Genomic DNA, 18,412 nt, shown 5'->3' with positions numbered 1-18,412 from the left:
GTGCACCCTAAATATTTTGGCATTGGATCCGAGCTTGACATGTAACACCGTTGCCATATCCTCTATTTTTTCATACATAAAGTTACATTATAAAATAGATTGAAAACACCAATTAAGTAAGGTTTTTTAATACATAAAGCTTAAAAGAGGAATTTTAAATCAAATTTATCTTAAAATTGTTATACAGTGATGAGTGTGCTAATAACCGGCAAAACAGCGCAAAAGATGGAAAACATATTAAATTGCGAGATAAAAAGTAATACAACTAGTAGAGTTGTTAAATTTAGCGATAGTAACATATAAATTGACATTATATTGATTGTTTCCCAGCTTTAGACGTATCAGAGGAGTATGTCAACTAAAACTGTCATTGTGACAGTGGCATTTCTCAAACTCGCCAGATACGTCTAAAGGTGGGAAACAATTAATATAATGTCAATCTATAACTTACTATCGCTAAATTTAACACCTCCACTAGGTTCATCTCTTTTTATCTCACAACTTAATATGTTTTTCATCTTTTGCGTTATTTTGCCGGTTATTAGTGCGCTCATCACTGTATAAAAAAGATCAAATGATAGATAAAAAAGATCAATGAAGATAATATGTATAAATGTTTTTAAATCAAAGATATTTTAAATTGTTATAAACAAAGTAGATAAATATATAAATCAAACAGATGAATGATTATAATAATTTAAAAAATAGTTTCGAAACACCAATAAAGTAAAGTTTTTTAATACATAAAGTTCAAAAGAGGCATTTAAAATCAAAGTCAATTAAAAGTGTTATAAAAAAGACGATCAACTGATAAATAAAAAAGATCAATGAAATAAACTGTATACAGGCGCAGATCTAGAAATTCATAATAGGGGGGGGGGGCAGACTTACCTCAAAAGTCAAATATTATATTTTCCAGATTTCACTTACGACTCACACTTACTGTAAGGATAAAATACACTATATAATCGCAGATACCTACGGTTTCAAAAGGATTGATATACAATTCACAGCTATTAATCTCACTGGTCGTTCTTTACCATAAAGATTAACCTTCTTCCTCTAACCTCTCTTCTCAGAGAATATCGAAAAATCGAGGCTAACCATCAACTACCCATCCACCATGATAAGCTTGATATCGAAATGAAAAGACTGCGCTCCAGATATCCCCCATTGTTAAGGGCCACCTCCCTACATCAGGAACATTTCGACCTCACCAACGCTTGGAGAAGACAATGGGAGAGCGACTCACCACAGGAATCACACCAAATGGCCTGTATCGATCAGAAACCGCCAGGCTTTGAACTGCCCCGCAATACATGGACGGCGCTGAACAGAATAAGGACAGGGACCGGTAGATGTGCTGACAGCTTGCATAGATGGGGAAAGGCCCTTACTCCTGAGTGTGATTGTGGTGCGCAACGGCAGACCATCCGCCACATTATTGAGGAATGCCCCCGAAGGCGATACCCTGGAGTTTTCGATGAGTTCCTGAATGCGACCGAAAATGTTTTACAGTATATTAATACATTAGATGTTCGTTTGTAATACTTCATGTAGTGTTTTATATACTTTTTTTTAAAATTATGTGTTCTTGTTGTATCTATGCCATACGATAAATAAATAAAATAAGATTAACCTTTCTACCATCAATGGGTAGGTACGCATGGATTATCTAGTAAAATTCAAATTTTTATATCTTTATTGTATCGCAAATTTGAAACGTGACTTTTCATGAGATAAGGTTTATACCCAGTGTAATGCATTAGCATTTTCAAATATCATTTTTGCGCAAACAAATGCGCCTGCAGATTATTTTTCAGAGAAGGGTGTTTTATTAGATTTTATGGCTTCTTTCAATTCTTTGGAAGCGGTTGGCGTGTAAATTATTGTTGTCCTGAGGGCTTAAAGTTTCGAGTTAGCAGAAAAAAAATAATAAAAAAATACTAATAGACTAAATACAATAGGGGGGTCCATGGACCCGTTGACTCCCCCTGTATCCGCGCCTGGCTGTATACCTAAATGTTTTTAAATCAAAGATAACTTAAATTGTTATAAAAAAGTAGATAAATAGATAAATTAAACAGATGAATGATTATAATAAATTATTCTTATAATAATAAATCTTAAAAAATTCTTAAAAAATTATTTTATTATTCTTGTAGGTACAATTGATTGAAATTATGAAAGAAATAAACAAAAAAAGTATGGCAACACTGTGACGCACAAACATAAGATTCAGATGTAGGGTACGTAGGATGCACTAATATACAACCTGTCCTAACTAGCTTACTAAACTATAAGTTACTAATTAGTTACTAATACTAGGTTATAGAACAACCTGAAACGCCGTTTCTCAAAGAGGACCTTCTAGTTTAATTGTTTCAATGACTACACCGTCTTCCCCGGAGCTCTGCTATTTTTAACATTTTGTTGTGTGTATGTTGAATTTCCTCCTGTGATATATCTGGTATATCTTCCGATCCTACATTCTGTACCTTTCGTATTGTTTGTTGGATGAGCTCTAAAATAACTTGACTTTGATATAAGGTTTGGTAGACATTTTCCACTATATGTAATATGTCTTGTCTATCTGAGATTATACTTCCATTTTTGTCTTTAAGCTGGAAGATTCCTTTTTTTTTATTTTCGATTTTACTTATCAATGCTTTCATACTTTTGTTTTCTTTTATAGTTTTTATAATTTTCTCGTTCTGGTATTTTCTAATGTCTCGTCTAATAGCTTCATGACCCAGTCGATTAAGATCAAAAATATGGTTGCGGGTAAAATACACCCTTGTACGACTCCACTGTCTATGTTGATTGGTTCTGTGAGTTTCCCATTGTGCATGATTTGTGCGGTATAGTTTTTATAGAACATTTTGATAATTCTTATGTATTTTAATGGAATTCCATATGTCTTTAATATTCTTAACAATTTTCTCTGTTAATCCGGTCAAAGGCTTGTCTAAAATCGATGAAATTTTTATATATTTTGCTCCTGAGAAATCCAGTTTCCTGAGATAGTGTGCATTAAATCATCTAGAGCACTTGCGCTCCTTAACTAGTTATAAGTATTATAAAAATTATTTATCAAGAATGACACATTAATACTTTTATACATTACACAAGCATAAATTTAATTTTAATAATATCAGATACAGGTGTCACAAAGATCCTTCAATAATAAGTCCCATGCTCAAGCGTAAATTTAACATGGGTATCACACCAGCTATAACCGATGAAGTGGGATTCCTGGTTGATAATACCAAGTTCGGCGATGCAAAGGATGCACCAATCCATGCGTTCATCAATGTTGCAAAAAGAAATGCGTTCCTTAAGCAAAATACCAATATAGTCGCTTTTCCCAACGATCGTCCCAGAATATTGCGACCATGGACCAGCTCTCAGTAAGTAGAAAATGTTACCAATTACTAGGCTTGTTCAATTGAAACGCATCTTTGATCCAGAAAAACACATTTACAAATAATTGCCAGTGTATTTAAGGCGCATATGTCATTGTTTCACCAAACCAAGCATACCCTGCTTAAAGAGTTGTTGTGGCTGTAGGTTGAACAATTCTTTTACGGCATTTTGTATTTTTTCGTCCATCTAAAAAGATTACCGTATGAACGCCATTTTCAGTGGCTAAAAGATGTGAAAATCATAGAGCAATAAATCGGAACTCTAGGGTGGATGCTGTAAATATCCTCTATTTCTTTCGTTGTAGATTTTCTTTCAGTTCTTTGGCGACATAAGATCTAGCATTGTCGTGCAGATGAATGACACCACGTGACAGCTTTTCTGGACGTTTTTGTCCTATTGCTCGATGAACCTTGTTTAAAGTTGCATTTTATAGGTTTTGATGATTTGCTCTCTAGGTTCTATAAACTCTATGAGCAAGGCTTCTTCATGGTTGAAAAAAATATTAACATGACCTTACACGTAGAAGGTTGAAATTTGTATGACCGCACACTGATTATATTTGGAAGGATTTTTAATAACAAACGTCATTTTGAAGTAGCAATACTCAAAATCGCAGCCAAATACTGAGAGGAAGTGATCAGTGTGACGTTTACAAACGTAACTAACATTCAATTTCAGAACATCAGTTAAGTGATTATAATAAGGAACTTGCATAAAATTTTATTCGAAAAAAATGTTATAAATCACAACAGAACATAATTTAAAACATGTACCTATCAAAGATAAAAAAGTTGTTTTTGTGTTCCGTTTTGCACCTAAAGACGATTCTAAATTCAAATTAAAGCAACTAGCCCAAAAGGCGTCGTGACGTCATACGGTTAATGTTTACATTCTGCACCAACAAAGTAAACAAAATTGTAATGTTAGCCCGACCGCACATCAAAGAAACATGAAACGTAAATTACGTTTCATGGAAATAAACCACTGCTAAACAAATATATGTCCGGCCATTTATGAAACTTTCCGAAAATAAAAATGTGTCATGAGCATGAATCACACTCGTTTCATTGGTAGGCGGACTTTGAGATTTGTTTAGCAGTGTTTTAGTTTCATGAAACATGTTTTTCGTTTCATGTTTCATGTTTTTCGTTTCATGTTTCTTTGGTGTGCGGCTTGGCTAACAGTTCAAGTTGATTCTCAGTTAGAGTTGACTCCAACTAGTTGGAGTCAACTCCAACGGAATCGAGCAGTACAAGTTGATTTTAAAAATTTAAATCAACTTTTACTAGTTGGAGTTGACTCTTCCTGGATCGATTCAGTAAATGTTGATTATACGAGAATCTCAAATGCATTTTTGATGAGTGTGCGTTTCTTTGTTTTGACCGTTTCAACTACTTATTAGTATAGTCTGTAACGTCGCCCCCGTTAGGTAAATTATTCTGATTCGATTTTTTGCACAAACTTACTCAAAGAAATACATCCGTATAACAATCCTTACAACAAATACACAGGGTGTCACGCGGTACCGTGGTCGAAAAATTGTTTAACCAATTTTTGTTAACCAAATTCACAAAAATAAGTTTTATCTACTCTATCTCATATTATGTAAAGTGTAAAGGTTTTATTGTGTGAAAATTGTAAATATAGATAGCAGTATATGAAGGGTTTAAAGTGTGTCTGAAGTAATAATGTATTTTAAATGGGTTCTACTTTTTCGCACTGTTTTTTAGCACACTTTAATATAATTAAACATCCTTAACTTTCGCCTTCGGGAGGAAATCAGACACGCCCTTGCAACGGCAACTGAAATGCTCAAAAAACAGCGACCAAGGAAGCAAAGATGGATGACAGAGGAAATATTGGATTTAATGGATGAAAGAAGAAAATGCAAACAGCACAAAACAAAGTACAAATCATTAAATAGAACCATTAGACAAAAAATAAAAATTGCAAAAGAAAAATGGATAACAGAACAATGTGAAGAAATCGAAAACTTAAATAAAAAACATGATGACTTCCATCTGTATAAGAAACTCTAACTATAGGTTACCTTTAAGTTTTTGTGATAACTACCACACTTCTGAGCCATAGACGATTACTGGTTTTAATATGATATTATATCTTCTTTTTTTCGTTTCCGGTCTTATATATTTTTTTTGTTATAGGAATATCAAGGAACAAAAATTTACCTCTTTCAATAAATATGTGAAACACCAACAGCTTGAATACGTAAGCCAGTACAAATATCTTGGTTGCTGGTTCAACAATCAACTTGATTATAAACAAGAAGTCAAGAGCGAGAATAGAGGTAGCCCGACAGGGGTTTATCAAAATGAAAAGCTTATTTTGTAACAGTAGCATTAATATCAGCCTTAGATGTCGTTTTCTGTTGCTATGTGTGGTCAATACTTTTGTATGGAACGGAGGCCTGGACACAACACAACACTGATGAACAAGTTGGACGCCTTTGATCTCTGGCTTTATAGAAGAGACTTGAAAATACCTTGGACAACCCACACCACCAACGAATATGTTCTGAGGAGAATAAGTACAGATTTGCCTAGTAGTCGCTAACCTCCACTAAAGGAGAAAGCACCACAAGAAGAAGAACTTTCGCCTTGTCATGGTGATGACATGTAAGCAATAAATTACAAAAAAAGTTTTGACAGTTTTGTGGTTTGACAGAAGTTTGAATTTTTAAATGTCAAAATGGTGCAATGATGCATCTCACTCGCACTCAAATTGATAGCTGCGTCAATACGCTCCTAGCGCTCATTGTTAATAATTAAAAATAACCGCTTAGTAATAAAATAATAACAAAAATTTCTTCAGTATCTTGTAGGGGGGTCGTTAAAATTTTATTTGGTGACTTTCGGACTTTCATAATAATAATTTAAGCCTTGAAAGTTATTAAGCCTTGAAAATGGCTATTTTCGCATTTTTCAAATTTTAAATCGCGTATAACTCGACAACAATAAATTTTGATCTAAAATGATCAAATGATCTAAAAAAATTATTCGAAGTGAAAAAATTATTTTTGTGAATTTGTCTAAAAAAAATTGTTTAAACAATTTATCGATCAAGGTACTGCCTATCACCCAGTATATTTGTTATAAGGACCTCTTCTTGAGTAAGTTTGTGCAAAAAATTCGAATCGGAGTAATTTACCTAACGGGGGCGACGATACAACCTAGACTAATTTGAACATATTCAGGAACATTTAATTTCTAGAATCGGCTGTTTGTGTGAATCAGAATCAACTTTTACTAAATGGCATTGGGAAGAGTATACTTTTCCTAGTTGGAGTCTACTTTTACTAGTAAATGTTGAATATAAATCTTCATTTTATATTTATAATCAACTTTTACTGAAACCAGCCGTTAGAGTTGACTCGAACTAGTAAAAGTCAACTCCAACTGGATAATCAACTTGAACTGTAACGTATATAATTTTAAATTAGACATTATAAACGTCAGTAGAAAATACAGTTATGTGACGTCACAAGTGTTTTTGATAGTTTGAACTATTCATAAAAAACTTGTACTTTTACAAAATGGTTTTATTTTCCATAGTAAACCTTTTTTCCTTTCCTTCAAAAACTGTATTAAACTCCAATCTCAACAAACTGGTATATATTATTACAATGATATACGATAAAGGTCATTAGAATATAAATATTTTTCCCGTATTCCGCGACGATGAGCTGGCCAAATACCCAAGTAGGTGGAGGCCAATAAACTAAAGAAGGAGAAGAAGAATATACCTAAATATAACCATAAATATAACCATATAGTTAAACTATGTGACGCCACGGGCCGTTTGAACTATTTGACTATCGCAGAAGATTTTAAATTTGTATTTCTAAGTTATTATGAGTTTTTGAAGCGTGAAATTTTAGAAGTCACATTTTTAAACAAAACTGAACATTATTATGTAATAAAAAAATGTGCAAGTTCCCTATTGCTTCCAATGCTAACCTGACCAAAGATGTGTTTTAATTGAAAAAGCGTATAATTTCTAAGAAACGTAAGCTGTTTTTTAATTTTTCATTTTACTCCTATTTTGAGTACATGGCATTAACTTTCGTTTGTTTCGTATGTTTTTAGTTATCAAACAATTTTTGCACATATACCCCGAATTGAAGCCTCTGTAGACAATTATATGCTAACGGAATCCGAAGCTCTACTGAAAGAGAAGAACAAACAGAAATATATTGACTTCATTAGAACAAATAGGACAAAAACAGTAGTAGATAAAACTCTATTGGACGATATATATCCAACCTCTCCTGAAAAGGTTCTATTGACTAAAGAAACAATTAAACACTGTCCTTTAATTTTTACTGAAAAATCTAAACCTCTATTATATTTACCTTTAATTCCAGAGCAACTGATGGGAATTGAAGTGAATCCACATTACATTCAACTCGGAAAAGTGAGTATTTATTTCTTCTTCTTTTTCTTCCTCTTAATAAGCAGTGCTGCTTGTTCATTGGTGGACTGATACCTCTATGGAAGGATGTCACTCCATCTTTTGCGTCGGCCGATATTTCTTCTACCTATTGGTGATTTATCTCTTGCTATTTTGACCACATTTGTCTCCATCATTCTGCTTATGTGGTTATTCCATTCTTTTTTATCTATTTAGTGTCCATTCGTTTATACACTGTACCGGGTGTCCCAATAAGAATGGCTCTCGGCCATATCTCATGAACCGTTTATAGTACAGCTATGAGAAAAAAATATTTATAACAAAAGTAGTCCCGGGAAAAGCCTGGAAATTATTTTGATAATTGTAGGTCCACCGCTAGAGGGCGTAATTGAATAACAAATATTAAAAAATCAAAATTTTACAAAATTTACCTAATGAAAGGGCACTGAAAATCCAATCATCGTGTTCTTCATAAAATTATGCGCATATTTGATTTCACAAATTTAAGTCTACCTTTGCAAATAAGAGGTGGGGGTGAGTGGGAAGCTTTTTGTGAAAAAATGGCTGTAAGTCCGGATCTGCCAAATCGAATTTTACATACTTGATCTTGTTGAAAATAGCTCTTTTTCGTCAATGTAAGTGTCTTAATTTAGAAATAGCCTAATAAGTAATATGCAAGCTAGGAGGCGTTATTTAATTATTTTCAGAAATCTACTTTTCTTTGAAAAATATTAAATACAAGTATGCATTTTTAATCATGTATTGCAAAATTAGACCAAATTAGCAACATAATACCGAAAACCACATGTCGATACCTTTTTTCTATCTCGAGATATCTTAAGAAATGTGTAAATTTTAAACATATCTCTTACTGTCACCGGTAAACGAGGTTAAGGAAAAGTAGTGTGCTATGGAAAAAACAAATAAACATTTTCCAGATATAAACGTATATAATTAATTAAAACAACAATAAAACAAACAACACTATAAAATATAACAAAGAAATAAAAGCAACTACTTACTTAGCCTTAGTGACTGCCTAAATTAATGTTCAAATTGTTGCCCATCATTTTCGATTTTTGGTACGCGGGATCCAGGTCTATTAGGTTTATTAGTCTCTCTTATTAGCTTTTTTCCCATATTGTATATGTTCAACATTTATCCTATTATCTCCAGGACTTTTTTTAGCCGCTTTTTAGTTTAGTAATTTTTGGTCTAATTTCTTCTAGTGATGAAGGAGACACAATTATTATAACATGGTTTTTTGTTCTTCCTGCTAATAGGATTTAACTTAATTTAGTTTAAAAAATGTTTTAGATTGCGCCATATATAAGCTGCTCTGACTTTTTTACAATTGCAAACAAAAATGAATTTCCTGTAGTGATTAGCATAGTTGCTCTAAGTAATTCTGTCATTGTCAAAGGAAAAAAGAGAATAAAAATAGCACCTTTTTCAACCGAAAAACTATATTTCGACTGTTTTTCTCAAGGCTTAGGCAAATACTATGTCCCAGTGTACATTATCATCAACGACTGTCACATTTTCAATGCTACAGTTTTCGCAGAAGTTGTTCCTACAACTGTCAAATGCAAATTGAGAGATATAACTATAAACCCGAAGGATAATGTCGCTTTTGTAGAGTTATTTAATCCAGTAAATTGTGCCATTGACTTTTCATGGAACGTCCAAGACAAATGCTACAGTATCATGCCATCGTGTGGCACTTTGGATTCAAGAAGATCCCTCTATTGTAAAATAGTTTTTACTCCAAGTATAGCCGCAGTGTTCAAAACTGAGGTCATCCTCTACTCACAAAGTGGTGCTAAGCAAGTGCTGAATTTGGCCTACAAAAATCCCCGACCTTCTATTTTATTTAACACGGATCTTTTGGAATTTAAAGACATTCCCTTGAATATGAGGGTATCGAAGACGTTGGTGCTTAAAAATAATTCTGCTAATAAAGTTGTGATGTATGTTAAAGAACCAAAACCAATGGAAGAAATTACTGTGACTCCACGCGTAGCTGTTATACCCGGAAAGAGTACTTTGTTTTTTCAAGTTTTTGCTCATTTCAGGTAAGTATTTATATACTCCATAAGGAAAAATTTCCCGTAACTGGGTGTATACCATTAATTACAAAAATTGAAGAAAGACTTCTGTGTAAAAGGTATATTTATTAAAACCCCAATAAAGGGCTACATTAAAAGACAGAACGTTTTCGCTCTAAAGAGAGCATAATCAGTGTTTTAAGCAAGCTCTACATGCTAAGCCACCAAAAATACATCGGTTAAAACCCTTAAAACGCCGACCAAAAGTCTTACATTGGCGTGTATTATGTTAAACCCTGGCGATGGGTGAAAATGAAAAAGATATACCTCACAGCATTATTTGACTCTACCACGTGTATGTGGGTGGTTGAGTTGATTTCTCTGTCTTCACAAAGAGAAAGGTGAAAGTCAACTAAAAAGACAACGTAAAAGTGAAAGTCAGTTGACTTTCACCTTTCTCTTTGTGAAGACAGAGAAATCAACTCAACCACCCACATACACGTGGTAGAGTCATATAATGCTGTGAGGTATATCTTTTTCATTTTCACCCATCGCCAGGGTTTAACATAATACACGCCAATGTAAGACTTTTGGTCGGCGTTTTAAGGGTTTTAACCTATGTATTTTTGGTGGCTTAGCATGCAGAGCTTGCTTAGAACACTGATGATGCTCTCTTTAGAGCGAAAACGTTCTGTCTTTTAATGTAGCCCTTTATTGGGGTTTTAATAAATATACCTTTTACACAGAAGTCTTTCTTCAATTTTATTTATATACGACATATACACTCACCGGTAAAAAATTCCGTCACTAAAAATTTTTGATTAAGTTTGACAATTTATACCTTTCTTATTTGTACTCCGATTTTCAAGATTCTTACATCAGTTTGTAGGTAAAGTTTGTTTAGCAGTAAATGGTTGACTTCAAATAGTACCGACTATAAACATCCTGGGTTAACCGATAATAGTATAAAAGGCCCAGTTTCAGGTAACATTTAAATATGTTTGGATGTTTGTTTTTCTATAACCTTAGCAATTAAAATAGATTTAATTTAATTTTCCGTCGACCGTCCATTTATGATCAATTTTAACACCCTTAAAATCATTGACTAATGACCTCTATTAATGAACGATTTCATTATAGGCAACACAACATGCATTGCTTGCATAAATTAATTAAACGCTCTGTGATTGGCAGTGACCTGTGGTGTATACAGGGTGTTTGGTAAAGAATGGGCCATAGCTTAACCTCAGGTTCCTGAGGTTAAAATAGGCCGATTTAAGCTAACTTACCTTAGTACAAAGTTTATAATAACCGAGATACAGGGTGTCAAAGTTAAACTTTTTTTATTTATTATTGAATATTTCCTGACAGGTATGAGATAACAACATGAAATTTGGTATGTGGGGGTTCTTTGAGTCGAGAAAACTAAATTCCCTACCAAAAATTATGTATTGCCCAGATGGCGCCACATACGCCTTTCAGCACTCATTTATTACGTTCAAATTTTTTTATCCCTCACTCTGTATAATTTTGACATTAAAATTTTTATTTTCCTATTACTTTAGTTAAAAAAGATATACTTCTTTCATCTCCCTAAACTCAACCGTTTTCGAGATAAACGCATTTTAAATCTGCGATACACCATCATTTTTAGCATAATATCATTGTAGTTACACCCGAAAAATAACTTAAAACCATAATAATTGTGCCAGTTCTCAAATTTATGTCATTGCATCGCAAATTCCATTTGATGAAATTTGCGATACATTTTTGGAGAATTTTATGGTTTTAAGTTATTTTTCGGGTGAAACTACAATGATATTATGCTAAAAATGATGGTGTATCGCAGAATTAAAATGCGTTTATCTCGAAAACGGTTAAGTTTAGGGAGATGAAAGAAGTATACCTTTTTTAAGTAAAACTAATAGCAGAATAAAAATGTTAATGTCAAAATTATACAGAGTAAGGGATAAAAAAAATTGAACGTAATAAATGAGTGCTGAAAGGCGTATGTAGCGCCCTCTGGACAATACATAATTTTTGGTAGGGAATTTAGTTTTTTCGACCCAAAAAACCCCCACATACCAAATTTCATGTTGTTATCTCATATCTGTCAGGAAATATTCAATAACAAATAAAAAAAAAGTTTAACTTTGACACCCTGTATCTCGGTTATTATAAACTTTGTACTAAGGTAAGTTAGCTTAAATCGGCCTATTTTAATCTTAGGAACCTGAGGTTAAGCTATGGCCCATTCTTTACCAAACACCCTGTATATGTGGTGTTTATATTCCCACTAAAAATTTAAAATCAAGTAGCCGCTGTTAGTACTATCTGTCATTGTATGTCTCAAATTGTTGTTTATCGTTAAGTAAATAAAAATTTAAACTAAGATATCTTTATTTCTGAAAAGTACGGTCGACGGAAAAGTTTTGTAACGAACTCGTGAATTAAAATGGCGATTAACAATTTCGAACATTAACGCGCTCGTCCGCTCACGCGTTAAAATATCTCAATTGTCAATCGCCCTTATTAATACACTATTAAAACTCATTTGAAAACATTAATTTCGGGTATATAAGGCAAAGCAATATATTTTACATCGGTTTTTTTGTTTTTGTCGTTCGTAATTATTGTAAATTTTGTGGATCCTTTGCTTTATTATAGGAGTACCGTCTAGTTAGTGTTAATTGTCAAAAGACCAACTCTGTCTACCTCGTTTGCATATCGCTCCGGACCGGTCTTAACAAAGGGCAAAGTCAGATAAATTTAATAATATTTACGACGTCACTAATTAAAGTCAACCATTTACTGCTAAACAAACTTTATGTATGATGATACATATATAATTTACTAATATTCCGGTAACAAGAAAATTTTGCTTAGATGGCATTATACGGGAGTAAATGAAAGCGTTTTATTTTCTCCTAACTTACAAAAATTCTGTGGAAAAATTGAAAGACTGATTTTGTTTCATAGTCCTTTCGTATTATCCTGGAGGAATCACTAAGATTTTGTTTTGGGAATTACCCGAATATCTGTTTTCTTGTAAGAGCTGCACAATGTTTTGTAAATATAAGCAGTGGTTCACTTATAAACATAAATATCTTAAATAGAGGTTAAAGTGATAAAATAAGAATGGCCCGCATACAGCCCAGATCTCATTCTTATCGACCATTTGTGGGATTAATTGAAAATAGCTATTCGCCGCCATCCTAGGCCTCCAGAAAATTTGGTACAGTTATGGCCCTGGTACAGAAATATCGGGCTATTCCCCAGACAAGGATAACACAATTGAATTAGCCGAATATATATTTTCTTGTTTTGTTTAATTTATGTTTATTTTACTGCATGTTGATGATTATTAATATAGATTCACTTAATCATAATATAATGTTGTATATTCCGCTCTTTTTAGGACGGTTCAAACATTCAAATGTGTCTGTAACTTTACATTACAAGATGAATATGATTATCAAGTAAATATAGAAGGCGACGTATGTTACCCTACTATTTCTGTCAAACCGAATTCCATTCAATATCAAAAAATTCCCACAGGAGCTTCCCACAGGAAGGTTTTCAAATTAGAAAACACCAGCGAATCAAAGCTATCCGTAAATTTTGATTTTGATCTATACCGCGACTTCAGAGTAGTTGATATGGCCAACAAAACTGTCGACTCTATTAACATAGATCCCCATGCGTTCGTGAATCTGTATCTAGAATTCGAACCGCTAGAACCAACAGCTTACACGTTCTACGTTCCTATGGTTCTAAACAATTTAGTTGGCCCACCGCTATTGAACAACCCCAAAAGCTTTGAGTACAGTAGCTATTTTGACGACCAAAAAACAGGATTCGAGAAGCCAAGCAAAACCATGGTTGGGTTGAGGGTGACTTGTGCAGCAGGTGCTCCGTGGTTCAAGTTCTCTTCGTTTTCTTTGTCATTTACAAGTGATGCACCAACTAACACGTTTCAAGTTACCAATATATCAAACATCAGTCGAGATATAAAGCTCATGACAGAAAATATGGACGCTTGCTTTTCCGTTGAAGTAGAAAACAGTTCAGGTAGGTACTTGCAATCATACGAGGGTATACGAGCAGATTACACTAAGTCAAAAATCACTGTTTTGAGAAAATCAAGTTTTAGTAAAATTTTTAAATATAAATCAAAATTACACAAAAAATATTACTTTTAGTTTAATTCTATTACTTGTATAGAAATAGTAATGGTATTTTAAAGAATGTGGTATATTACAACAACAGTTATTGTTTTTGGTTAATTAGTAATTATTTTTTTAATAAATAATGAACTGACTTAGTGAATTCTGCTTGTTCGTAATGTTACTATTTTACACAAGTACACACAACTAATCCCATTTTAATGTTAATTTTAGTTGTATCAATTTAGTTGTAGACAACTAGAATTTCGGAATTCAAAAATCCTCATGAAAAATAAAAATAAAAAGAACAATAAAAATTTTCAAAAATTTAATTACAAAAAATACAAAAAGGAAATAAATGATTAGTCTTCTTTATCTAGACCAGGGCATTTATAATTTTTTAATACTGCACATAGAAACTTATAACTTTTTGAATTGTGTTCAAGGTGTTCAAGACATTCTTTCACGGTTTTTGCTCTAAATTTTAAAGAACCGCTTGGATTGACATCAAATTTGGCATACGTATAGCTTACATGTCAAAGAAAAAAAGTGATATTGTGCCGATGTGTGCTTTTGCCCTGGGGGTGACTTTCACCCCCTCTTTGGGGTGAAAAAAATATATGTCCAAAATAAGTCTGGAAATGGGTAAACTGACTAATTTTAAGTAACTTTTGTTCTATAGAACTTTTTCGCTAAGTCAACACTTTTCGAGTTATTTGCTAGTGAATATGTTCATTTTTCAACAAGATAACCACATTTTTAGACGGTTTTTCGCAAATAACTCAAAAAGTAAGTATTTTGTCGAAAAAAATGTTCTTAGTAAAAATATAGCCTATAAAAAAGTAAAAAAAAAGGTGTACACATTAGGTCTCTGGATCTCGTAGAACCACAGTTACAGCCAATGAAAAATAGATTCATATTCACCAAATTTCAAATAGAATATTTCGACGTGAAATATCCAAAAAATTAAGCACTTTTTGGGAAAAACCCATTTTAACTTTTTTAAAGCATTTAAAAAAAGCTTTATTTTTGTTTTTACAAAAAGTTTCTAGGATTAAATTTAAGCAAGTTACGCTCAAAATAATGTTGGTCCATTTTTTTTTGCAAAAAAAATCGGGAAGACCACCCCCTACTTAGCAACTTAAATGAAGTTAATCGTTACCGCTCCACAAATTATTTTACTTATGTTGTGTTTATATGATCTGTAAGTTTCATCGATTCAAAGTGCTTAATTTTGAAAAAATTTGGTTTCAAATTAAAATTTTTAAAAATTTTAATTTTGAAAAATATGCCTTTTTTCAAAATAACTTGAAAATTATTAGAGATACCAAAGATCTCGAAAAACAAAAAAAGTCAGATTTGCTTTTCTAAATATCACGTATTTTTTTGTTTTTCTCTTAGAGAAAAATTGATTGAGATTTGGTGTTTCTAAATTTGCATACATTCGTGATCAGTGACTCGTTCAACCCCTTTTACCTACAGCTCTTTCAATAATAAAGACTTTGAACCGATGAAACTTACAGATCATATAAACAATATATACTCGAGTCAATAAACTTGTGTAGTCGTAACGATTAAGTTCATTTAAGATACTAATTAGGGGGTGATTTTCTCGTTTTTTTTTTTACCCAAACCAAAAGGGACTAACTTTATTTTGAGCGTAACTTGCTTAATTTTGATGTTAGAATTTTTTTTATAAAACAAAAATGAAGCTTTTTTTAAACACTTTAAATAAGTTTTAATGAGTTTTCCCCGAAATGCGCTTCATTTTTGGGTTATTTCACGTTAAAGTATTCCATTTGGAATTTGATGAATATGAACCTATTTTTCAATAGCTATAACTCTGCTTCTACTAGGTGTAGAGACGTAATATATACACCATTTTTTTTTTTTAATTTTTTACAGGCTATATTTTTGCTAAGAATCTTTTTTCGACAAAATACTTACTATTTGAGTTATTTGCGAAAAACCGTCTAAAAGCGTGGTTATTTTGTTGAAAAAATGAACATATTCACTGCCAAATAACTCGAATATTATTGACTTTATCGAATTTATCTTAATTAATCGAATTTATCGATTTATTTTTTTTATTACTCGAAAAAACTCTATGGAACAAAAGTTACTTAAAATTAGCCAATTTATCCATTTCCTGACTTTCTTTGGACGAATATTTTTTCACCCCCAAGAGGGGATGAAAACCACCCCCAGGGCAAAAGCACATATCAGCTATCACTTTTTTTCTTTGACTTATTAGCTATGTGTATGCCAAATTTCATGTCAATCCAAGCGGTTCTTTAAAATTTAGAGGTTTTGCAATATTTTACCGTTAAAGAACGGACTAGATGTCAGAAAAAAATGTACAATAGAAAAATGGATGAAAATGCATACTTGCATTTTAAGAGTGCAAAGAATGCATCCAAACGTGCTTAAACATATCCAAATACGTGTATTGAGGGTCAGTTTTTGTCACTCGAAGGTTCTTTTGTCGCTAACGCCATCAGAACCGACATTATTATTATTATTACCGGAGCACATGGTGCCCAGGCTCACTGCTAAGGCACATGATCTGGAGTTTCGTGGGTTCTCGGCAAATTGATGCAAACGATTACTCGAGGGTTTTTTTGGACCGCTGAATAAGAATACGACATCAGAACCGACCCCCGATGAACAAACACCCTCCAAAATCGATAAGGTAACATGCCTAAGCAGTGACCTTGGGCACCAGGTGGTCCGGATTCGTCTCTGATGGCGTATTCGTATTAAGTGATCCCAAAAACCGCCTAGTAATCTATTTGATTGCATTAAGTGCCCAAATCCCTCGAAACTTCGAAAATGGCGTGACCAGGTGTCCGTTCTGAAGGTGTATTCATCTTCAGCACATCCAAAGACTCCCTGAGTAATCTATTTGCATCAATTTAATGCCGAAAACCCTCTAAATTCCAGAAGATGATGTGCCTTAGCAGTGACACTGCGCTTTAGGGTACCCCGAGGGTCGGTGTTGATGGCGAATTCGTATTCAGCGTCCCTAAAAGCCCCCGAGTGACAAAATCTGGCCCTTAATTATCTTGACATGTCTATGCACCTTTGGATACATTTTATGTAGTTTAAAATGCAGTTATACATTTCCATTCATTTTTATATTGTAGACTTTTTCCCGACATCATCCTGAACATAATGCAAAAAGTTGCAAGTCTCTAGATGCTGTATTTAAAATCTGTTTACTTTCTCTTAAAAAGGTTTTTCTTTTTTCATACATTAACCTTTTGATTAAACATAACGATAGGTATACAGATTGTACAACCAGAATGTTATAAGTCAAAGTTAATATAGTGTTGTATGTTCGGTTTTCGCAAAATAGTACAAGCAGACTGCATTAAGAGTACTTAATGCATTCTGCTAGTAAATGAAACAATCAAACTGACTTAGTCTTAAATTTTTTTCTGTTATTATAATAAGTACGACTTAGTGGGTCTTTGCAGTATATAGAACATACCTTTTTATATAGGACTGCATTAATAGTTGAATAACTAAAAAAATTGACTTAGTGCGTTCTGCTGGTATACCCTCGCATTTCTTTGTCTTTATCGCTATGTGACGTCACTCTCTCTCTCTCTTGCCGGCTAATATGTCTTACCCTTCTCCATTAGTTTATACTTACCAACGTTTATCTTCTTCACAGAAATTTCTTAATAGTAAATAGAGATATTTTATTATCCCGGTTATTTATAGCGTTCTTCGCCTTCCGGTTCCTAGTTTCCAGTTTCGTCGGTCGTTCCATTCGCCAGGGTCAAGATTAATTTCCGACATTGCCTTCTGAATGCCGCCTAGCCATGATTGTTTCGGCCTTCCTCTCTTCCTTCTTTCCCTTGGCGTCCATTTTAGAATTTGTTCTGGCAGTCTGTTGTCGTCCATTCTTTCTACATGGCCATACCAGATCAGTTGTCTCCTTTGAATTTAGTCTATGATGGTTGACTTAACTCCCATTATATTTCTGATTTGGTCATTTTGTGTTCTTTCAAGCCTTGATTTTCTAGCCGATCTTCTCCAGAAGTTCATTTCCAATGCAAGTAGGCGTCGTTCCAGAGATTTAGTAAGTTGCCATGTTTCGCATCCATAGAGCACTATACTTTTAAAGATGGAGTTAAAGATAAGATGTTTTCTTTGATTAGATAGTTCTTTTGACCATAGCATCGGGTTTAGGCATCCAATCGCCCTTTTTTCTTTCACGATCCTTTACTCTATCTCTTTTTCGGTGCGTCCACTCTGGTTGGTTGTTGTTCACAAATATACATATTCCTCACAGTTCTTGATTGTTTCTTGTACGGTAACTATTAGATCTTC

At 33.2% G+C, this 18,412-nt stretch overlaps 1 protein-coding gene across 1 annotated transcript in view; it reads left to right on the top strand.

The window, feature by feature from the left end:
- LOC114324463 (cilia- and flagella-associated protein 47-like) overlaps nt 1-18,412 on the top strand; it is a 92,089-nt gene that overhangs the window by 29,112 nt on the left and 44,565 nt on the right. The window contains exons 10-13 of the mRNA XM_028272323.2: nt 3,159-3,410; nt 7,533-7,860; nt 9,175-9,932; nt 13,324-13,976. Coding sequence (XP_028128124.2) covers nt 3,159-3,410; nt 7,533-7,860; nt 9,175-9,932; nt 13,324-13,976 — 1,991 coding nt within the window. The remainder of the gene's footprint in view (nt 1-3,158; nt 3,411-7,532; nt 7,861-9,174; nt 9,933-13,323; nt 13,977-18,412) is intronic.

This window comes from Diabrotica virgifera, chromosome 1 (genome assembly GCF_917563875.1).
Source record: "Diabrotica virgifera virgifera chromosome 1, PGI_DIABVI_V3a".
NCBI lineage: Eukaryota > Metazoa > Arthropoda > Insecta > Coleoptera > Chrysomelidae > Diabrotica > Diabrotica virgifera.
Note: the sequence above shows the minus strand (reverse complement) of the source record. Positions and strands in the feature narration are given on the sequence as shown.